Source organism: Salmo salar, chromosome ssa13, assembly GCF_905237065.1.
Source record: "Salmo salar chromosome ssa13, Ssal_v3.1, whole genome shotgun sequence".
Lineage (NCBI taxonomy): Eukaryota > Metazoa > Chordata > Actinopteri > Salmoniformes > Salmonidae > Salmo > Salmo salar.
Window position 1 is genome coordinate 3,189,936 of NC_059454.1, and position 20,300 is coordinate 3,210,235.

Consider the following 20,300-nt stretch of genomic DNA (forward strand, 5'->3'; position numbering starts at 1 on the left):
CACACACACACACACACACACACACACACACACACACACATTCACACTCACACACACTTACAGGTTATTCATGAAGGTCTGTGTGCTGTGACGTTACCACTGTTACTATAACATTGTTTTAGTCTTAGTTAGCTCCAACTCTCTCTTCTCCCCCTCACTAACCCTCTCTCCTCATCTCCCTCTCTCCTCCCCACTCACTAACCCTCTCTCCTCCTCTCTCCCTCTCTCCTCCCCACTCACTAACCCTCTCTCCTCCTCTCTCCCTCTCTTCTCCCCACTCACTAACCCTCTCTCCTCTCCCTCTCTTCTCCCCCTCACTAACCCTCTCTCCCTCTCTTCTCCCCCCTCACTAACCCTCTCTCTTCTCCCCCCTCACTAACCCTCTCTCCTCTCTCCCTCTCTTCTCCCCTCACTAACCCTCTCTCCTCCTCTCTCCCTCTGTTCTCCCCCCTCACTAACCCTCTCTCCTCATCTCCCTCTCTCCTCCCCACTCACTAACCCTCTCTCCTACTGTCTCCCTCTCTTCTCCCCCCTCACTAACCCTCTCTCCTCCTTTCTCCCTCTCTTCTCCCCCCTCACTAACCCTGTCTCCTCCTCTCTCCCTCTCTTCTCCCCCCTCACAAACCCTCTCTCTCCTCTCTTCTCCCCCCTCACTAACAATCTCTCCTCTCCCTCTCTTCTCCCCCTCACTAACCCTCTCTCCTACTGTCTCCCTCTCTTCTCCCCCTCACTAACCCTCTCTCCTCCTCTCTCCCTCTCTTCTCCCCCCTCACTAACCCTCTCTCCTCCTTTCTCCCTCTCTTCTCCCCCCTCACTAACCCTCTCTCCTCCTCTCTCCCTCTCTTCTCCCCCCCTCACTAACCCTCTCTCCCTCTCTTCTCCCCCTCACTAACCCTCTCCTCCTCTCTCCCTCTCTTCTCCCCACTCACTAACCCTCTCTCCTCCTCTCTCCCTCTCTTCTCCCCCCTCACTAACCCTCTCTCCTCCTCTCTCCCTCTGTTCTCCCCCCTCACTAACCCTTTCTCTCCTCTCTCCCTCTCTCCTCCCCCCTCACTAACCCTCTCTCCTCCTCTCTCCCTCTCTTCTCCCCCCCTCACTAACCCTCTCTCCTCCTCGCTCCCTCTCTTCTCCCCCTCACTAACCGTCTCTCCTCCTCGCTCCCTCTCTTCTCCCCCTCACTAACCGTCTCTCCTCCTCTCTCCCTCTCTTCTCCCCCTCACTAACCGTCTCTCCTCCTCTCTCCCTCTCTTCTCCCCTCTCACTAACCCTCTCTCCTCTCTCCCTCTCTTCTCCCCCTCACTAACCCTTTCTCTCCTCTCTCCCTCTCTTCTCCCCACTCATTAACCCTCTCTCCTCTCTCCCTCTCTTCTCCCCACTCACTAACCCTTTCTCTCCTCTCTCCCTCTCTTCTCCCCCCTCACTAACCCTTTCTCCCTCTTTTCACTCTTTCAGCCATCTGACAGACAAGTCCTCCGGGTGGGACACTCCGTCCGGTCGGGGGGGTGGAGGGGATGGTTCCCACGGTAACGGGAGCGGGTCCCACGGTAACGGGAGCGGGTCCCACGGTAACGGGAGCGGGTCCAACATTCCATCGCTGTTGTCAATGGCGACGAGGAGTCACATGGACATAACCACGCCCCCTCTGCCTCAAGTCAGCGATGAGGTGTTGAGAGTAGCAGAACACAGACACCGCAGAGGACTGATGTATCCAGAGATATACCACATACTGACCAAGGTAACACAGAGGACTGATGTATCCACAGATATACCACATACTGACCAAGGTAACACAGAGGACTGATGTATCCACAGATATACCACATACTGACCAAGGTAACACAGAGGACTGATGTATCCACAGATATACCACATACTGACCAAGGTAACACAGAGGACTGATGTATCCACAGATATACCACATTCTGACCAAGGTAACACAGAGGACTGATGTATCCACAGATATACCACATACTGACCAAGGCAACACAGAGGACTGATGTATCCACAGATATACCACATACTGACCAAGGTAACACAGAGGACTGATGTATCCACAGATATACCACATACTGACCAAGGTAACAAAGAGGACTGATGTATCCACAGATATACCACATACTGACCAAGGTAACACAGAGGACTGATGTATCCACAGATATACCACATACTGACCAAGGTAACAGACACAGAGGACTGATGTATCCAGAGATATACCACATACTGACCAAGGTAACACAGAGGACTGATGTATCCACAGATATACCACATACTGACCAAGGTAACACAGAGGACTGATGTATCCAGAGATATACCACATACTGACCAAGGTAACACAGAGGACTGATGTATCCACAGATATATCACATACTGACCAAGGTAACACAGAGGACTGATGTATCCACAGATATACCACATACTGACCAAGGTAACACAGAGGACTGATGTATCCACAGATATACCACATACTGACCAAGGTAACACAGAGGACTGATGTATCCACAGAAATACCACATACTGACCAAGGTAACACAGAGGACTGATGTATCCACAGATATACCACATACTGACCAATTTAACACAGAGGACTGATGATCTTTTTCCACATTTTGTTACGTTACAGCTTCCCTCATCAATCTATACACCATTTTTATTTTACCTTTATTTAACTAGGCAAGTCAGTTAAAAACAACTTCTTATTTTCAATGACGGCCTAGGAACAGTGGGTTACCCGCCTTGTTCAGGGGCAGAACGACAGATTTTTACCTTGCCAGCTCGGGGATTCTATCTTGCAACCTTTCAGTTACTAGTCCAACGCTCTAACCACTAGGCTACCCGCCCATCAATACCCCATAACGACAAAGCAAAAACAGGTTTTTAGACATTTTTGCAGATGTATATAAAAAAGAAATTATGAAATATACATTTACATAAGTATTCAGACCCTTTACTCATCTTTGGCAGCGATTTACAGCATTGAGTCTTCTTGGGTATGACTCTACAAGCTTGGCACACCCTTATTTGGGGAATTTCTCCCATTCTTCTCTGCAGATCCTCTCAAGCTCTGTCAGGTTGGATGGGGAGCGTCGCTGCACAGCTATTTTCAGGTCTCTCCAGACATGTTCGATCGGGTTCAAGTCTGGGCTCTTTTCTGTCTGTTCTGTCTGGATTGTGTGGACTAGCTCTGAATTCCACCATGTCTCTTTCCAGGACGATGAATTTATCCCTCATAATTATGGAGGAGCAGTGCAGTTGTGGGACCTGGGTGTGTTCAGTGCTGGGGGGGGACTATCCTCGTCTGCAGGACAGATTGAAGAGGAGTGTTCAGTGCTGGGGGGGACTAACCTCGTCTGCAGGACAGATTGAAGAGGTGTGATCAGTGCTGGGGGGGACTATCCTCGTCTGCAGGACAGATTGAAGAGGTGTGATCAGTGCTGGGGGGACTATCCTCGTCTACAGATTGAAGAGGTGTGATCAGTGCTGGGGGGGACTATCCTCGTGTGCAGGACAGATTGAAGAGGTGTGTTCAATGCTGGGGGGGGACTATCCTCATCTACAGGACAGATTGAAGATGTGTGATCAGTGCTGGGGGGGACTATCCTCGTCTACAGATTGAAGAGGTGTGTTCAGTGCTGGGGGGACTATCCTCGTCTACAGATTGAAGAGGTGTGATCAGTGCTGGGGGGGGACTATCCTCGTCTACAGGACAGATTGAAGTGCTGGGGGGGAATATCCTCGTCTACAGATTGAAGAGGTGTGTTCAGTGCTGGGGGGGACTATCCCCGTCTACAGATTGAAGAGGTGTGATCAGTGCTGGGGGGACTATCCTCGTCTGCAGGACAAATTGAAGAGGTGTGTTCAGTGCTGGCGGGGACTATCCTCGTCTGCAGGACAGATTGAAGAGGTGTGATCAGTGCTGGGGGGGGACTATCCTCGTCTACAGATTGAAGAGGTGTGTTCAGTGCTGGGGGGGACTATCCTCGTCTACAGGACAGATTGAAGAGGTGATCAGTGCTGGGGGGGACTATCCTCGTCTACAGATTGAAGAGGTGTGATCAGTGCCTGGGGGGGACTATCCTCGTCTACAGATTGAAGAGGTGTGTTCAGTGCTGGGGAGGGACTATCCTCGTCTACAGGACAGATTGAAGAGGTGTGTTCAGTGCTGGGGGGGACTATCCTCGTCTACAGATTGAAGAGGTGTGATCAGTGCTGGGGGGACTACCCTCGTCTGCAGGACAGATTGAAGAGGTGTGATCAGTGCTGGGGGGGGACTATCCACTTCTGCAGATTGAAGAGGTGTGATCAGTGCTGGAGGGGACTATCCTCGTCTACAGATTGAAGAGGTGTGATCAGTGCTTGGGGGGACTTTCCTCGTCTACAGGACAGATTGAAGAGGTGTGATCAGTGCTGGGGGGACTATCCTCGTCTGCAGGACAGATTGAAGAGGTGTGATCAGTGCTGGGGGGACTATCCTTGTCTGCAGGACAGATTGAAGAGGTGTGATCATTGCTGGGGGGGACTACTATAGATTGAAGAGGGGTGTTCAGTGCTGGGGGGACTATCCTTGTCTACAGGACAGATTGAAGAGGTGTGATCAGTGCTGGGGGGGACTATCCTCGTCTACAGATTGAAGAGGTGTGATCAGTGCTGGGGGGGACTATCCTCGTCTACAGATTGAAGAGGTGTGATCAGTGCTGGAGGGGGACTATCCTCGTCTACAGATTGAAGAGGTGTGTTCAGTGCTGGGGGGGACTATCCTCGTCTACAGGACAGATTGAAGAGGTGTGTTCAGTGCTGGGGGGGACTATCCTCGTCTACAGATTGAAGAGGTGTGATCAGTGCCTGGGGGGGGACTATCCTCGTCTACAGATTGAAGAGGTGTGTTCAGTGCTGGGGAGGGACTATCCTCGTCTACAGGACAGATTGAAGAGGTGTGATCAGTGCTGGGCGGGACTATCCTCGTCTACAGATTGAAGAGGTGTGATCAGTGCTGGGGGGGACTATCCTCGTCTACAGATTGAAGAGGTGTGATCAGTGCTGGGGGGGACTATCCTCGTCTACAGATTGAAGAGGTGTGATGAGTGCTGGGGGGGACTATCCTCGTCTACAGATTGAAGAGGTGTGATCAGTGCTGGGTGGGGACTATCCTCGTCTACAGATTGAAGAGGTGTGTTCAGTGCTGGGGGGGACTATCCTCGTCTACAGGACAGATTGAAGAGGTGTGTTCAGTGCTGGGGGGGACTATCCTCGTCTACAGATTGAAGAGGTGTGATCAGTGCCTGGGGGGGGACTATCCTCGTCTACAGATTGAAGAGGTGTGTTCAGTGCTGGGGAGGGACTATCCTCGTCTACAGGACAGATTGAAGAGGTGTGATCAGTGCTGGGCGGGACTATCCTCGTCTACAGATTGAAGAGGTGTGATCAGTGCTGGGGGGGGACTACCCTCGTCTGCAGGACAGATTGAAGAGGTGTGATCAGTGCTGGGGGGGACTATCCTCATCTACAGATTGAAGAGGTGTGATCAGTGCTGGGTGGGGACTATCCTCGTCTACAGATTGAAGAGGTGTGTTCAGTGCTGGGGGACTATCCTCGTCTACAGGACAGATTGAAGAGGTGTGATCAGTGCTGGGGGGGACTATCCTCGTCTACAGGACAGATTGAAGAGGTGTGATCAGTGCTGGGGGGACTTTCCTCGTCTACAGGACAGATTGAAGAGGTGTGATCAGTGCTGGGGGGGACTTTCCTCGTCTACAGGACAGATTGAAGAGGTGTGATCAGTGCTGGGGGGCACTATCCTTGTCTACAGGACAGTTTGAAGAGGTGTGTTCAGTGCTGGGGGGACTATCCTCGTCTGCAGGACAGATTGAAGAGGTGTGATCAGTGCTGGGGGGACTATCCTTGTCTGCAGGACAGATTGAAGAGGTGTGATCATTGCTGGGGGGACTACTATAGATTGAAGAGGTGTGTTCAGTGCTGGGGGGACTATCCTCGTCTACAGGACAGATTGAAGAGGTGTGATCAGTGCTGGGGGGGACTATCCTCGTATACAGATTGAAGAGGTGTGATCAGTGCTGGGGGGACTATCCTCGTCTACAGATTGAAGAGGTGTGATGAGTGCTGGGGGGGACTATCCTCGTCTACAGATTGAAGAGGTGTGATGAGTGCTGGGTGGGGACTATCCTCGTCTACAGATTGAAGAGGTGTGATCAGTGCTGGGGGGGGACTATCCTCATCTACAGATTGAATAGGTGTGATCAGTGCTGGGGGGGACTATCCTCGTCTACAGATTGAAGGGGTGTGTTCAGTGCTGGGGGGGACTATCCTCGTCTACAGGACAGATTGAAGAGGTGTGATCAGTGCTGGGTGGGGACTATCCTCGTCTACAGATTGAAGAGGTGTGATCAGTGCTGGGGGGGACTATCCTCGTCTACAGGACAGATTGAAGATGTGTGATCAGTGCTGGGGGGACTATCCTCATCTACAGACTGAAGAGGTGTGATCAGTGCTGGGGGGACTATCCTCGTCTACAGACTGAAGAGGTGTGATCAGTGCTGGGGGGGACTATCCTCGTCTACAGGACAGATTGAAGAGGTGTGTTCAGTGCTGGGGGGGACTATCCTCGTCTATAGATTGAAGAGGTGTGATCAGTGCTGGGGGGGACTATCCTCGTCTACAGGACAGATTGAAGAGGTGTGATCAGTGCTGGGGGGACTATCCTCGTCTACAGGACAGATTGAAGAGGTGTGTTCAGTGCTGGGGGGGACTATCCTCGTCTACAGGACAGATTGAAGATGTGTGTTCAGTGCTGGGGGGGACTATCCTCGTCTACAGATTGAAGAGGTGTGATCAGTGCTGGGGGGGACTATCCTCGTCTACAGATTGAAGAGGTGTGATGAGTGCTGGGGGGGACTATCCTCGTCTACAGATTGAAGAGGTGTGTTCAGTGCTGGGGGGGACTATCCTCGTCAACAGGACAGATTGAAGAGGTGTGATCAGTGCTGGGGGGGACTATCCTCGTCTACAGGACAGATTGAAGAGGTGTGTTCAGTGCTGGGGGGACTATCCTCGTCTACAGATTGAAGAGGTGTGATCAGTGCTGGGGGGGCCTATCCTCGTCTACAAATTGAAGAGGTGTGATCTGTGCTGGGGGGAATATCCTCGTCTACAGATTGAAGAGGTGTGATCAGTGCTGGTGGGGGACTATCCTCGTCTACAGATTGAAGAGGTGTGTTCAGTGCTGCGGGGGACTATCCTCGTCTACAGGACAGATTGAAGAGGTGATCAGTGCTGGGGGGACTATCCTCGTCTACAGATTGAAGAGGTGTGATCAGTGCCTGGGGGGGACTATCCTCGTCTACAGATTGAAGAGGTGTGATCAGTGCTGGGGGGACTATCCTCGTCTGCAGGACAGATTGAAGAGGTGTGTTCAGTGCTGGGGAGGGACTATCCTCGTCTACAGGACAGATTGAAGAGGTGTGATCAGTGCTGGGCGGGACTATCTCGCGTCTACAGATTGAAGAGGTGTGTTCAGTGCTGGGGGGACTATCCTCGTCTACAGATTGAAGAGGTGTGATCAGTGCTGGGGGGGACTACCCTCGTCTGCAGGACAGATTGAAGAGGTGTGATCAGTGCTGGGGGGACTATCCTTGTCTGCAGGACAGATTGAAGAGGTGTGATCATTGCTGGGGGGGACTACTATAGATTGAAGAGGGGTGTTCAGTGCTGGGGGGACTATCCTCGTCTACAGGACAGATTGAAGAGGTGTGATCAGTGCTGGGGGGGACTATCCTCGTCTACAGATTGAAGAGGTGTGATCAGTGCTGTGGGGGACTATCCTCGTCTACAGATTGAAGAGGTGTGTTCAGTGCTGGGGGGGACTATCCTCGTCTACAGATTGAAGAGGTGTGATCAGTGCCTGGGGGGGACTATCCTCGTCTACAGATTGAAGAGCTGTGATCAGTGCTGGGGGGACTATCCCTCGTCTACAGATTGAAGAGGTGTGATCAGTGCTGGGGGGACTATCCTCGTCTACAGATTGAAGAGGTGTGATGAGTGCTGGGGGGACTATCCTCGTCTACAGATTGAAGAGGTGTGTTCAGTGCTGGGGGGACTATCCTCGTCAACAGGACAGATTGAAGAGGTGTGATCAGTGCTGGGGGGACTATCCTCGTCTACAGGACAGATTGAAGATGTGTGTTCAGTGCTGGGGGGGGACTATCCTCGTCTACAGATTGAAGAGGTGTGATCAGTGCTGGGGGGGACCTATCCTCGTCTACAAATTGAAGAGGTGTGATCTGTGCTGGGGGAATATCCTCGTCTACAGATTGAAGAGGTGTGATCAGTGCTGGTGGTGGACTATCCTCATCTACAGATTGAAGAGGTGTGTTCAGTGCTGGGGGGGACTATCCTCGTCTACAGGACAGATTGAAGAGGTGATCAGTGCTGGGGGGGACTATCCTCGTCTACAGATTGAAGAGGTGTGATCAGTGCCTGGGGGGGACTATCCTCGTCTACAGATTGAAGAGCTGTGATCAGTGCGGGGGGACTATCCTCGTCTACAGATTGAAGAGGTGTGATCAGTGCTGGGGGGACTATCCTCGTCTACAGATTGAAGAGGTGTGATCAGTGCTGGGGGGGACTATCCTCGTCTACAGATTGAAGAGGTGTGATGAGTGCTGGGGGGGACTATCCTCGTCTACAGATTGAAGAGGTGTGTTCAGTGCTGGGGGGGACTATCCTCGTCAACAGGACAGATTGAAGAGGTGTGATCAGTGCTGGGGGGGACTATCCTCGTCTACAGGACAGATTGAAGAGGTGTTTTCTGTGCTGGGGGGGACTATCCTCGTCTACAGATTGAAGAGGTGTGATCAGTGCCTGGGGGGGGACTATCCTCGTCTACAGATTGAAGAGGTGTGATCAGTGCTGGGGGGGACTATCCTCGTCTGCAGGACAGATTGAAGAGGTGTGATCAGTGCTTGGCGGGACTATCCTTGTCTACAGATTGAAGAGGTGTGATCAGTGCTGGAGTGGACTATCCTCGTCTACAGATTGAAGAGGTGTGTTCAGTGCTGGGGGGGACTATCCTCGTCTACAGGCCAGATTGAAGAGGTGTGATCAGTGCTGGGGGGACTATCCTCGTCTACAGATTGAAGAGGTGTGATCAGTGCCTGGGGGGGACTATCCTCGTCTACAGATTGAAGAGGTGTGATCAGTGCTGGGGGGACTATCCTCGTCTGCAGGACAGATTGAAGAGGTGTGTTCAGTGCTGGGGAGGGACTATCCTCGTCTACAGGACAGATTGAAGAGGTGTGATCAGTGCTGGGCGGGACTATCCTCGTCTACAGATTGAAGAGGTGTGTTCAGTGCTGGGGGGGACTATCCTCGTCTACAGATTGAAGAGGTGTGATCAGTGCCTGGGGGACTATCCTCGTCTACAGATTGAAGAGGTGTGATCAGTGCTGGGGGGGACTATCCTCGTCTACAGATTGAAGAGGTGTGATCAGTGCTGGGGGGGACTATCCTCGTCTACAGATTGAAGAGGTGTGATGAGTGCTGGGGGGGACTATCCTCGTCTACAGATTGAAGAGGTGTGTTCAGTGCTGGGGGGGACTATCCTCGTCAACAGGACAGATTGAAGAGGTGTGATCAGTGCTGGGGGGGACTATCCTCGTCTACAGGACAGATTGAAGATGTGTGTTCAGTGCTGGGGGGACTATCCTCGTCTACAGGACAGATTGAAGATGTGTGTTCAGTGCTGGGGGGGACTATCCTCGTCTACAGATTGAAGAGGTGTGATCAGTGCTGGGGGGGACCTATCCTCGTCTACAAATTGAAGAGGTGTGATCTGTGCTGGGGGGAATATCCTCGTCTACAGATTGAAGAGGTGTGATCAGTGCTGGTGGGGGACTATCCTCATCTACAGATTGAAGAGGTGTGTTCAGTGCTGGGGGGGACTATCCTCGTCTACAGGACAGATTGAAGAGGTGATCAGTGCTGGGGGGACTATCCTCGTCTACAGATTGAAGAGGTGTGATCAGTGCCTGGGGGGGACTATCCTCGTCTACAGATTGAAGAGCTGTGATCAGTGCTGGGGGGGACTATCCTCGTCTACAGATTGAAGAGGTGTGATCAGTGCTGGGGGGGACTATCCTCGTCTACAGATTGAAGAGGTGTGATCAGTGCTGGGGGGGACTATCCTCGTCTACAGATTGAAGAGGTGTGTTCAGTGCTGGGGGGACTATCCTCGTCAACAGGACAGATTGAAGAGGTGTGATCAGTGCTGGGGGGACTATCCTCGTCTACAGGACAGATTGAAGAGGTGTGTTCTGTGCTGGGGGGGACTATCCTCGTCTACAGATTGAAGAGGTGTGATCAGTGCCTGGGGGACTATCCTCGTCTACAGATTGAAGAGGTGTGATCAGTGCTGGGGGGACTATCCTCGTCTGCAGGACAGATTGAAGAGGTGTGATCAGTGCTTGGGGGGACTATCCTCGTCTACAGATTGAAGAGGTGTGATCAGTGCTGGAGTGGACTATCCTCGTCTACAGATTGAAGAGGTGTGATCAGTGCTGGGGGGGACTTTCCTCGTCTACAGGACAGATTGAAGAGGTGTGATCAGTGCTGGGGGGGCACTATCCTTGTCTACAGGACAGTTTGAAGAGGTGTGTTCAGTGCTGGGGGGACTATCCTCGTCTGCAGGACAGATTGAAGAGGTGTGATCATTGCTGGGGGGACTACTATAGATTGAAGAGGTGTGTTCAGTGCTGGGGGGACTATCCTCGTCTACAGGCCAGATTGAAGAGGTGTGATCAGTGCTGGGGGGACTATCCTCGTCTACAGATTGAAGAGGTGTGATCAGTGCTGGGGGGACTATCCTCGTCTACAGATTGAAGAGGTGTGATCAGTGCTGGGTGGGACTATCCTCGTCTACAGTTTGAAGAGGTGTGTTCAGTGCTGGGGGGACTATCCTCGTCTACAGGACAGATTGAACAGGTGTGATCAGTGCTGGGGGGACTATCCTCGTCTACAGGACAGATTGAAGAGGTGTGTTCAGTGCTGGGGGGGACTATCCTCGTCTACAGATTGAAGAGGTGTGATCAGTGCTGGGGGGGACTATCCTCGTCTGCAGGACAGATTGAAGAGGTGTGTTCAGTGCTGGGGAGAGACTATCCTCGTCTACAGGACAGATTGAAGAGGTGTGATCAGTGCTTGGCGGGACTATCCTCGTCTACAGATTGAAGAGGTGTGTTCAGTGCTGGGGGGGACTATCCTCGTCTACAGATTGAAGAGGTGTGATCAGTGCCTGGGGGGGGACTATCCTCGTCTACAGATTGAAGAGGTGTGATCAGTGCTGGGGGGACTATCCTCGTCTGCAGGACAGATTGAAGAGGTGTGTTCAGTGCTGGGGAGGGACTATCCTCGTCTACAGGACAGATTGAAGAGGTGTGATCAGTGCTTGGCGGGACTATCCTCGTCTACAGATTGAAGAGGTGTGATCAGTGCTGGAGGGGACTATCCTCGTCTACAGATTGAAGAGGTGTGATCAGTGCTGGGGGGACTTTCCTCGTCTACAGGACAGATTGAAGAGGTGTGATCAGTGCTGGGGGGCACTATCCTTGTCTACAGGACAGTTTGAAGAGGTGTGTTCAGTGCTGGGGGGACTATCCTCGTCTGCAGGACAGATTGAAGAGGTGTGTTCAGTGCTGGGGGGACTATCCTCGTCTACAGGCCAGATTGAAGAGGTGTGATCAGTGCTGGGGGGACTATCCTCGTCTACAGATTGAAGAGGTGTGATCAGTGCTGGGGGGACTATCCTCGTCTACAGATTGAAGAGGTGTGATCAGTGCTGGGTGGGACTATCCTCGTCTACAGTTTGAAGAGGTGTGTTCAGTGCTGGGGGGGACTATCCTCGTCTACAGGACAGATTGAACAGGTGTGATCAGTGCTGGGGGGGACTATCCTCGTCTACAGGACAGATTGAAGAGGTGTGTTCATTGCTGGGGGGGACTATCCTCGTCTACAGATTGAAGAGGTGTGATCAGTGCTGGGGGGACTATCCTCATCTACAGATTGAAGAGGTGTGATCAGTGCTGGGGGGACTATCCTCATCTACAGATTGAAGAGGTGTGATCAGTGCTGGGGGGGACTATCCTCATCTACAGATTGAAGAGGTGCGATCAGTGCTGGGGGGGACTATCCTCGTCTACAGATTGAAGAGGTGTGATCAGTCCTGGGGGGGACTATCCTCGTCTACAGGACAGATTGAAGAGGTGTGATCAGTGCTGGGTGGGGACTATCCTCGTCTACAGATTGAAGAGGTGTGATCAGTGCTGGGGGGGACTATTCTCGTCTACAGGACAGATTGAAGATGTGTGATCAGTGCTGAGGGGGGACTATCCTTGTCTACAGACTGAAGAGGTGTGATCAGTGCTGGCGGGGACTATCCTCGTCTACAGATTGAAGAGGTGTGATCAGTGCTGGGGGGGGACTATCCTCGTCTGCAGGACAGATTGAAGAGGTGTGTTCAGTGCTGGGGGGGACTATCCTCGTCTATAGATTGAAGAGGTGTGATCAGTGCTGGGGGGACTATCCTCGTCTACAGGACAGATTGAAGAGGTGTGATCAGTGCTGGGGGGACTATCCTCGTCTACAGGACAGATTGAAGAGGTGTGTTCAGTGCTGGGGGGGACTATCCTCGTCTACAGGACAGATTGAAGATGTGTGTTCAGTGCTGGGGGGGACTATCCTCGTCTACAGATTGAAGAGGTGTGATCAGTGCTGGGGGGGCCTATCCTCTTCTACAAATTGAAGAGGTGTGATCTGTGCTGGGGGGAATATCCTCGTCTACAGATTGAAGAGGTGTGATCAGTGCTGGTGGGGGGACTATCCTCGTCTACAGATTGAAGAGGTGTGTTCAGTGCTGGGGGGACTATCCCTCGTCTACAGGACAGATTGAAGTGGTGATCAGTGCTGGGGGGACTATCCTCGTCTACAGATTGAAGAGGTGTGTTCAGTGCTGGGGGGACTATCCTCGTCAACAGGACAGATTGAAGAGGTGTGATCAGTGCTGGGGGGGACTATCCTCGTCTACAGGACAGATTGAAGAGGTGTGTTCAGTGCTGGGGGGACTATCCTCGTCTACAGATTGAAGAGGTGTGATCAGTGCCTCGGGGGGACTATCCTCGTCTACAGATTGAAGAGGTGTGATCAGTGCTGGGGGGACTATCCTCGTCTGCAGGACAGATTGAAGAGGTGTGTTCAGTGCTGGGGAGGGACTATCCTCGTCTACAGGACAGATTGAAGAGGTGTGATCAGTGCTTGGCGGGACTATCCTCTACAGATTGAAGAGGTGTGTTCAGTGCTGGGGGGGACTATCCTCGTCTACAGATTGAAGAGGTGTGATCAGTGCCTGGGGGGGGACTATCCTCGTCTACAGATTGAAGAGGTGTGATCAGTGCTTGGCGGGACTATCCTCGTCTACAGATTGAAGAGGTGTGATCAGTGCTGGAGGGGACTATCCTCGTCTACAGATTGAAGATGTGTGATCAGTGCTGGGGGGACTTTCCTCGACTACAGGACAGATTGAAGAGGTGTGATCAGTGCTGGGGGGCACTATCCTTGTCTACAGGACAGTTTGAAGAGGTGTGTTCAGTGCTGGGGGGACTATCCTCGTCTGCAGGACAGATTGAAGAGGTGTGATCATTGCTGGGGGGGACTACTATAGATTGAAGAGGTGTGTTCAGTGCTGGGGGGACTATCCTCGTCTACAGGCCAGATTGAAGAGGTGTGATCAGTGCTGGGGGGACTATCCTCGTCTACAGATTGAAGAGGTGTGATCAGTGCTGGGGGGGACTATCCTCGTCTACAGATTGAAGAGGTGTGATCAGTGCTGGGTGGGACTATCCTCGTCTACAGTTTGAAGAGGTGTGATCAGTGCTGGGGGGGACTATCCTTGTCTACAGGACAGATTGAACAGGTGTGATCAGTGCTGGGGGGACTATCCTCGTCTACAGGACAGATTGAAGAGGTGTGTTCATTGCTGGGGGGGACTATCCTCGTCTACAGATTGAAGAGGTGTGATCAGTGCTGGGGGGACTATCCTCGTCTACAGATTGAAGAGGTGTGATCAGTGCTGGGGGGGACTATCCTCATCTACAGATTGAAGAGGTGCGATCAGTGCTGGGGGGACTATCCTCGTCTACAGATTGAAGAGGTGTGATCAGTCCTGGGGGGGACTATCCTCGTCTACAGGACAGATTGAAGAGGTGTGATCAGTGCTGGGTGGGGACTATCCTCGTCTACAGATTGAAGAGGTGTGATCAGTGCTGGGGGGACTATCCTCGTCTGCAGGACAGATTGAAGATGTGTGATCAGTGCTGGGGGGACTATCCTTGTCTACAGACTGAAGAGGTGTGATCAGTGCTGGGGGGGACTATCCTCGTCTACAGATTGAAGAGGTGTGATCAGTGCTGGGGGGGACTATCCTCGTCTGCAGGACAGATTGAAGAGGTGTGTTCAGTGCTGGGGGGGGACTATCCTCGTCTATAGATTGAAGAGGTGTGATCAGTGCTGGGGGGACTATCCTCGTCTACAGGACAGATTGAAGAGGTGTGATCAGTGCTGGGGGGACTATCCTCGTCTACAGGACAGATTGAAGAGGTGTGTTCAGTGCTGGGGGGGACTATCCTCGTCTACAGGACAGATTGAAGATGTGTGTTCAGTGCTGGGGGGACTATCCTCGTCTACAGATTGAAGAGGTGTGATCAGTGCTGGGGGGGGCCTATCCTCGTCTACAAATTGAAGAGGTGTGATCTGTGCTGGGGGAATATCCTCGTCTACAGATTGAAGAGGTGTGATCAGTGCTGGTGGGGGACTATCCTCGTCTACAGATTGAAGAGGTGTGTTCAGTGCTGGGGGGGAATATCCTCGTCTACAGGACAGATTGAAGAGGTGATCAGTGCTGGGGGGACTATCCTCGTCTACAGATTGAAGAGGTGTGATCAGTGCCTGGGGGGGGACTATCCTCGTCTACAGATTGAAGAGGTGTGATCAGTGCTGGGGGGGACTATCCTCGTCTGCAGGACAGATTGAAGAGGTGTGTTCAGTGCTGGGGAGGGACTATCCTCGTCTACAGGACAGATTGAAGAGGTGTGATCAGTGCTGGGCGGGACTATCCTCGTCTACAGATTGAAGAGGTGTGTTCAGTGCTGGGGGGACTATCCTCGTCTACAGATTGAAGAGGTGTGATCAGTGCTGGGGGGGGACTACCCTCGTCTGCTGGACAGATTGAAGAGGTGTGATCAGTGCTGGGGGGGCACTATCCTTGTCTACAGGACAGTTTGAAGAGGTGTGTTCAGTGCTGGGGGGACTATCCTCGTTTGCAGGACAGATTGAAGAGGTGTGATCAGTGCTGGGGGGACTATCCTTGTCTGCAGGACAGATTTAAGAGGTGTGATCATTGCTGGGGGGGACTACTATAGATTGAAGAGGGGTGTTCAGTGCTGGGGGGGACTATCCTCGTCTACAGGACAGATTGAAGAGGTGTGATCAGTGCTGGGGGGGACTATCCTCGTCTACAGATTGAATAGGTGTGATCAGTGCTGGGGGGTCTATCCTCGTCTACAGATTGAAGAGGTGTGATCAGTGCTGGGGGGGACTATCCTCGTCTACAGATTGAAGAGGTGTGATGAGTGCTGGGGGGACTATCCTCGTCTACAGATTGAAGAGGTGTGTTCAGTGCTGGGGGACTATCCTCGTCAACAGGACAGATTGAAGAGGTGTGTTCAGTGCTGGGGGGGACTATCCTCGTCAACAGGACAGACTGAAGAGGTGTGTTCAGTGCTGGGGGGACTATCCTCGTCTACAGATTGAAGAGGTGTGATCAGTGCCTGGGGGGACTATCCTCGTCTACAGATTGAAGAGGTGTGATCAGTGCTGGGGGGACTATCCTCGTCTGCAGGACAGATTGAAGAGGTGTGTTCAGTTCTGGGGAGGGACTATCCTCGTCTACAGGACAGATTGAAGAGGTGTGATCAGTTCTTGGCGGGACTATCCTCGTCTACAGATTGAAGAGGTGTGATCAGTGCTGGGGGGGTACTATCCTCGTCTACAGGACAGATTGAAGAAGTGTGATCAGTGCTGGGGGGGACTATCCTCGTCTACAGATTGAAGAGGTGTGATCAGTGCTGGGGGGGACTATCCTCGTCTACAGATTGAAGAGGTGTGATCAGTGCTGGGGGGGACTATCCTCGTCTACAGGACAGATTGAAGAGGTGTGATCAGTGCTGGGGGGACTATCCTCGTCTACAGATTGAAGAGGTGTGTTCAGTGCTGGGGGGGACTATCCTCGTCTACAGATTGAAGAGGTGTGATCAGTGCTGGGGGGACTATCCTCGTCTGCAGGACAGATTGAAGAGGTGTGTTCAGTGCTGGGGGGACTATCCTCGTCTACAGGACAGATTGAAGAGGTGTGATCAGTGCCTGGGGGGGACTATCCTCGTCTACAGATTGAAGAGGTGTGATCAGTGCTGGGGGGACTATCCTCGTCTGCAGGACAGATTGAAGAGGTGTGTTCAGTGCTGGGGAGGGACTATCCTCGTCTACAGGACAGATTGAAGAGGTGTGATCATTGCTGGGGGGGACTACTATAGATTGAAGAGGTGTGTTCAGTGCTGGGGGGACTATCCTCGTCTACAGGACAGATTGAAGAGGTGTGATCAGTGCTGGGGGGGACTATCCTCGTCTACAGATTGAAGAGGTGTGATCAGTGCTGGGGGGACTATCCTCGTCTACAGATTGAAGAGGTGTGTTCAGTGCTGGGGGGGACTATCCTCGTCTGCAGGACAGATTGAAGAGGTGTGATCATTGCTGGGGGGGACTACTATAGATTGAAGAGGTGTGTTCAGTGCTGGGGGGACTATCCTCGTCTACAGGACAGATTGAAGAGGTGTGATCAGTGCTGGGGGGACTATCCTCGTCTACAGATTGAAGAGGTGTGATCAGTGCTGGGGGGACTATCCTCGTCTACAGATTGAAGAGGTGTGTTCAGTGCTGGGGGGGGACTATCCTCGTCTACAGGACAGATTGAAGAGGTGTGATCAGTGCTGGGGGGGACTATCCTCGTCTGCAGATTGAAGAGCTGTGATCAGTGCTGGGGGGACTATCCTCGTCTACTGATTGAAGAGGTGTGTTCAGTGCTGAGGGCGGGACTATCCTCTTCAATCTGTAGACGAGGTGTGATCAGTGCTGGGGGGGACTATCCTCGTCTACAGATTGAAGAGGTGTGTTCAGTGCTGGGGGGGGACTATCCTCGTCTACAGATTGAAGAGGTGTGATCAGTGCTGGGGGGACTATCCTCGTCTGCAGGACAGATTGAAGAGGTGTGTTCAGTGCTGGGGGGGACTATCCTCGTCTGCAGGACAGATTGAAGAGGTGTGATCATTGCTGGGGGGGACTACTATAGATTGAAGAGGTGTGTTCAGTGCTGGGGGGACTATCCTCGTCTACAGGACAGATTGAAGAGGTGTGATCAGTGCCTGGGGGGGACTATCCTCGTCTACAGATTGAAGAGGTGTGATCAGTGCTGGGGGGGACTATCCTCGTCTGCAGGACAGATTTAAGAGGTGTGTTCAGTGCTGGGGAGGGACTATCCTCGTCTACAGGACAGATTGAAGAGGTGTGATCAGTGCTGGGGGGGCACTATACTTGTCTACAGGACAGTTTGAAGAGGTGTGTTCAGTGCTGGGGGGGACTATCCTCGTCTGCAGGACAGATTGAAGAGGTGTGATCATTGCTGGGGGGGACTACTATAGATTGAAGAGTTGTGTTCACTGCTGGGGGGACTATCCTCGTCTACAGGACAGATTGAAGAGGTGTGATCAGTGCTGGGGGGACTATCCTCGTCTACAGATTGAAGAGGTGTGATCAGTGCTGGGGGGACTATCCTCGTCTACAGATTGAAGAGGTGTGATCAGTGCTGGGTGGGACTATCCTCGTCTACAGATTGAAGAGGTGTGTTCAGTGCTGGGGGGGACTATCCTCGTCTACAGGACAGATTGAACAGGTGTGATCAGTGCTGGGGGGGACTATCCTCGTCTACAGGACAGATTGAAGAGGTGTGTTCACTGCTGGGGGGGACTATCCTCGTCTACAGATTGAAGAGGTGTGATCAGTGCTGGGGGGGACTATCCTCATCTACAGATTGAAGAGGTGTGATCAGTGCTGGGGGGGACTATCCTCATCTACAGATTGAAGAGGTGCGATCAGTGCTGGGGGGGGACTATCCTCGTCTACAGATTGAAGAGGTGTGATCAGTCCTGGGGGGACTATCCTCGTCTACAGGACAGATTGAAGAGGTGTGATCAGTGCTGGGGGGTACTATCCTCGTCTACAGGACAGATTGAAAAAGTGTGATCAGTGCTGGGGGGACTATCCTCGTCTACAGATTGAAGAGGTGTGATCAGTGCTTGGGGGGACTATCCTCGTCTACAGATTGAAGAGGTGTGATCAGTGCTGGGGGGACTATCCTCGTCTACAGATTGAAGAGGTGTGATCAGTGCTGGGGGGACTATCCTCGTCTACAGATTGAAGAGGTGTGATCAGTGCTGGGGGGGACTATCCTCGTCTACAGGACAGATTGAAGAGGTGTGATCAGTGCTGGGGGGACTTATCTCGTCTACAGATTGAAGAGGTGTGTTCAGTGCTGGGGGGGACTATCCTCGTCTACAGGACAGCTTGAAGAGGTGTGATCAGTGCTGGGGGGACTATCCTCGTCTACAGATTGAAGAGGTGTGATCAGTGCTGGGTGGGACTATCCTCGTCTACAGATTGAAGAGGTGTGTTCAGTGCTGGGGGGGACTATCCTCGTCTACAGGACAGATTGAACAGGTGTGATCAGTGCTGGGGGGGACTATCCTCGTCTACAGGACAGATTGAAGAGGTGTGTTCATTGCTGGGGGGGACTATCCTCGTCTACAGATTGAAGAGGTGTGATCAGTGCTGGGGGGACTATCCTCATCTACAGATTGAAGAGGTGTGATCAGTGCTGGGGGGACTATCCTCATCTACAGATTGAAGAGGTGTGATCAGTGCTGGGGGGACTATCCTCGTCTACAGATTGAAGAGGTGTGATCAGTCCTGGGGGGACTATCCTCGTCTACAGGACAGATTGAAGAGGTGTGATCAGTCCTGGGGGGGTACTATCCTCGTCTACAGGACAGATTGAAGAAGTGTGATCAGTGCTGGGGGGACTATCCTCGTCTACAGATTGAAGAGGTGTGATCAGTGCTGGGGGACTATCCTCGTCTACAGATTGAAGAGGTGTGATCAGTGCTGGGGGGACTATCCTCATCTACAGATTGAAGAGGTGTGATCAGTGCTGGGGGGGACTATCCTCGTCTACAGATTGAAGAGGTGTGATCAGTGCTGGGGGGACTATCCTCGTCTACGGATTGAAGAGGTGTGTTCAGTGCTGAGGGCGGGACTATCCTCTTCAATCTGTAGACGAGGTGTGATCAGTGCTGGGGGGACTATCCTCGTCTACAGATTGAAGAGGTGTGATCAGTGCTGGGGGGGACTATCCTCGTCTAGACAGATTGAAGAGGTGTGATCAGTGCTGGGGGGACTATCCTCGTCTGCAGGACAGATTGAAGAGGTGTGTTCAGTGCTGGGGAGGGACTATCCTCGTCTACAGGACAGATTGAAGAGGTGTGATCAGTGCTTGGCGGGACTATCCTCTCTACAGATTGAAGAGGTGTGTTCAGTGCTGGGGGGGACTATCCTCGTCTACAGATTGAAGAGGTGTGATCAGTGCCTGGGGGGGACTATCCTCGTCTACAGATTGAAGAGGTGTGATCAGTCCTGGGGGGACTATCCTCGTCTACAGGACAGATTGAAGAGGTGTGATCAGTGCTGGGTGGGGACTATCCTCGTCTACAGATTGAAGAGGTGTGATCAGTGCTGGGGGGACTATCCCTCGTCTACAGGACAGATTGAAGATGTGTGATCAGTGCTGGGGGGGACTATCCTCGTCTACAGACTGAAGAGGTGTGATCAGTGCTGGGGGGGACTATCCTCGTCTACAGATTGAAGAGGTGTGATCAGTGCTGGGGGGGACTATCCTCGTCTGCAGGACAGATTGAAGAGGTGTGTTCAGTGCTGGGGGGGGGACTATCCTCGTCTATAGATTGAAGAGGTGTGATCAGTGCTGGGGGGACTATCCTCGTCTACAGGACAGATTGAAGAGGTGTGATCAGTGCTGGGGGGGACTATCCTCGTCTACAGGACAGATTGAAGAGGTGTGTTCA

General features: G+C 52.4%; 1 protein-coding gene across 2 annotated transcripts in view; it reads left to right on the forward strand.

Moving 5' to 3' along the window:
* Nucleotides 1-20,300, forward strand: part of LOC106566332 (constitutive coactivator of PPAR-gamma-like protein 2) — a 276,908-nt gene that overhangs the window by 127,452 nt on the left and 129,156 nt on the right. For both annotated transcript variants that reach the window (XM_045692805.1, XM_045692806.1), the window contains exon 8: nucleotides 1,453-1,735. In XM_045692805.1, the coding sequence (XP_045548761.1) occupies nucleotides 1,453-1,735 (283 nt within the window). The remainder of the gene's footprint in view (nucleotides 1-1,452; nucleotides 1,736-20,300) is intronic.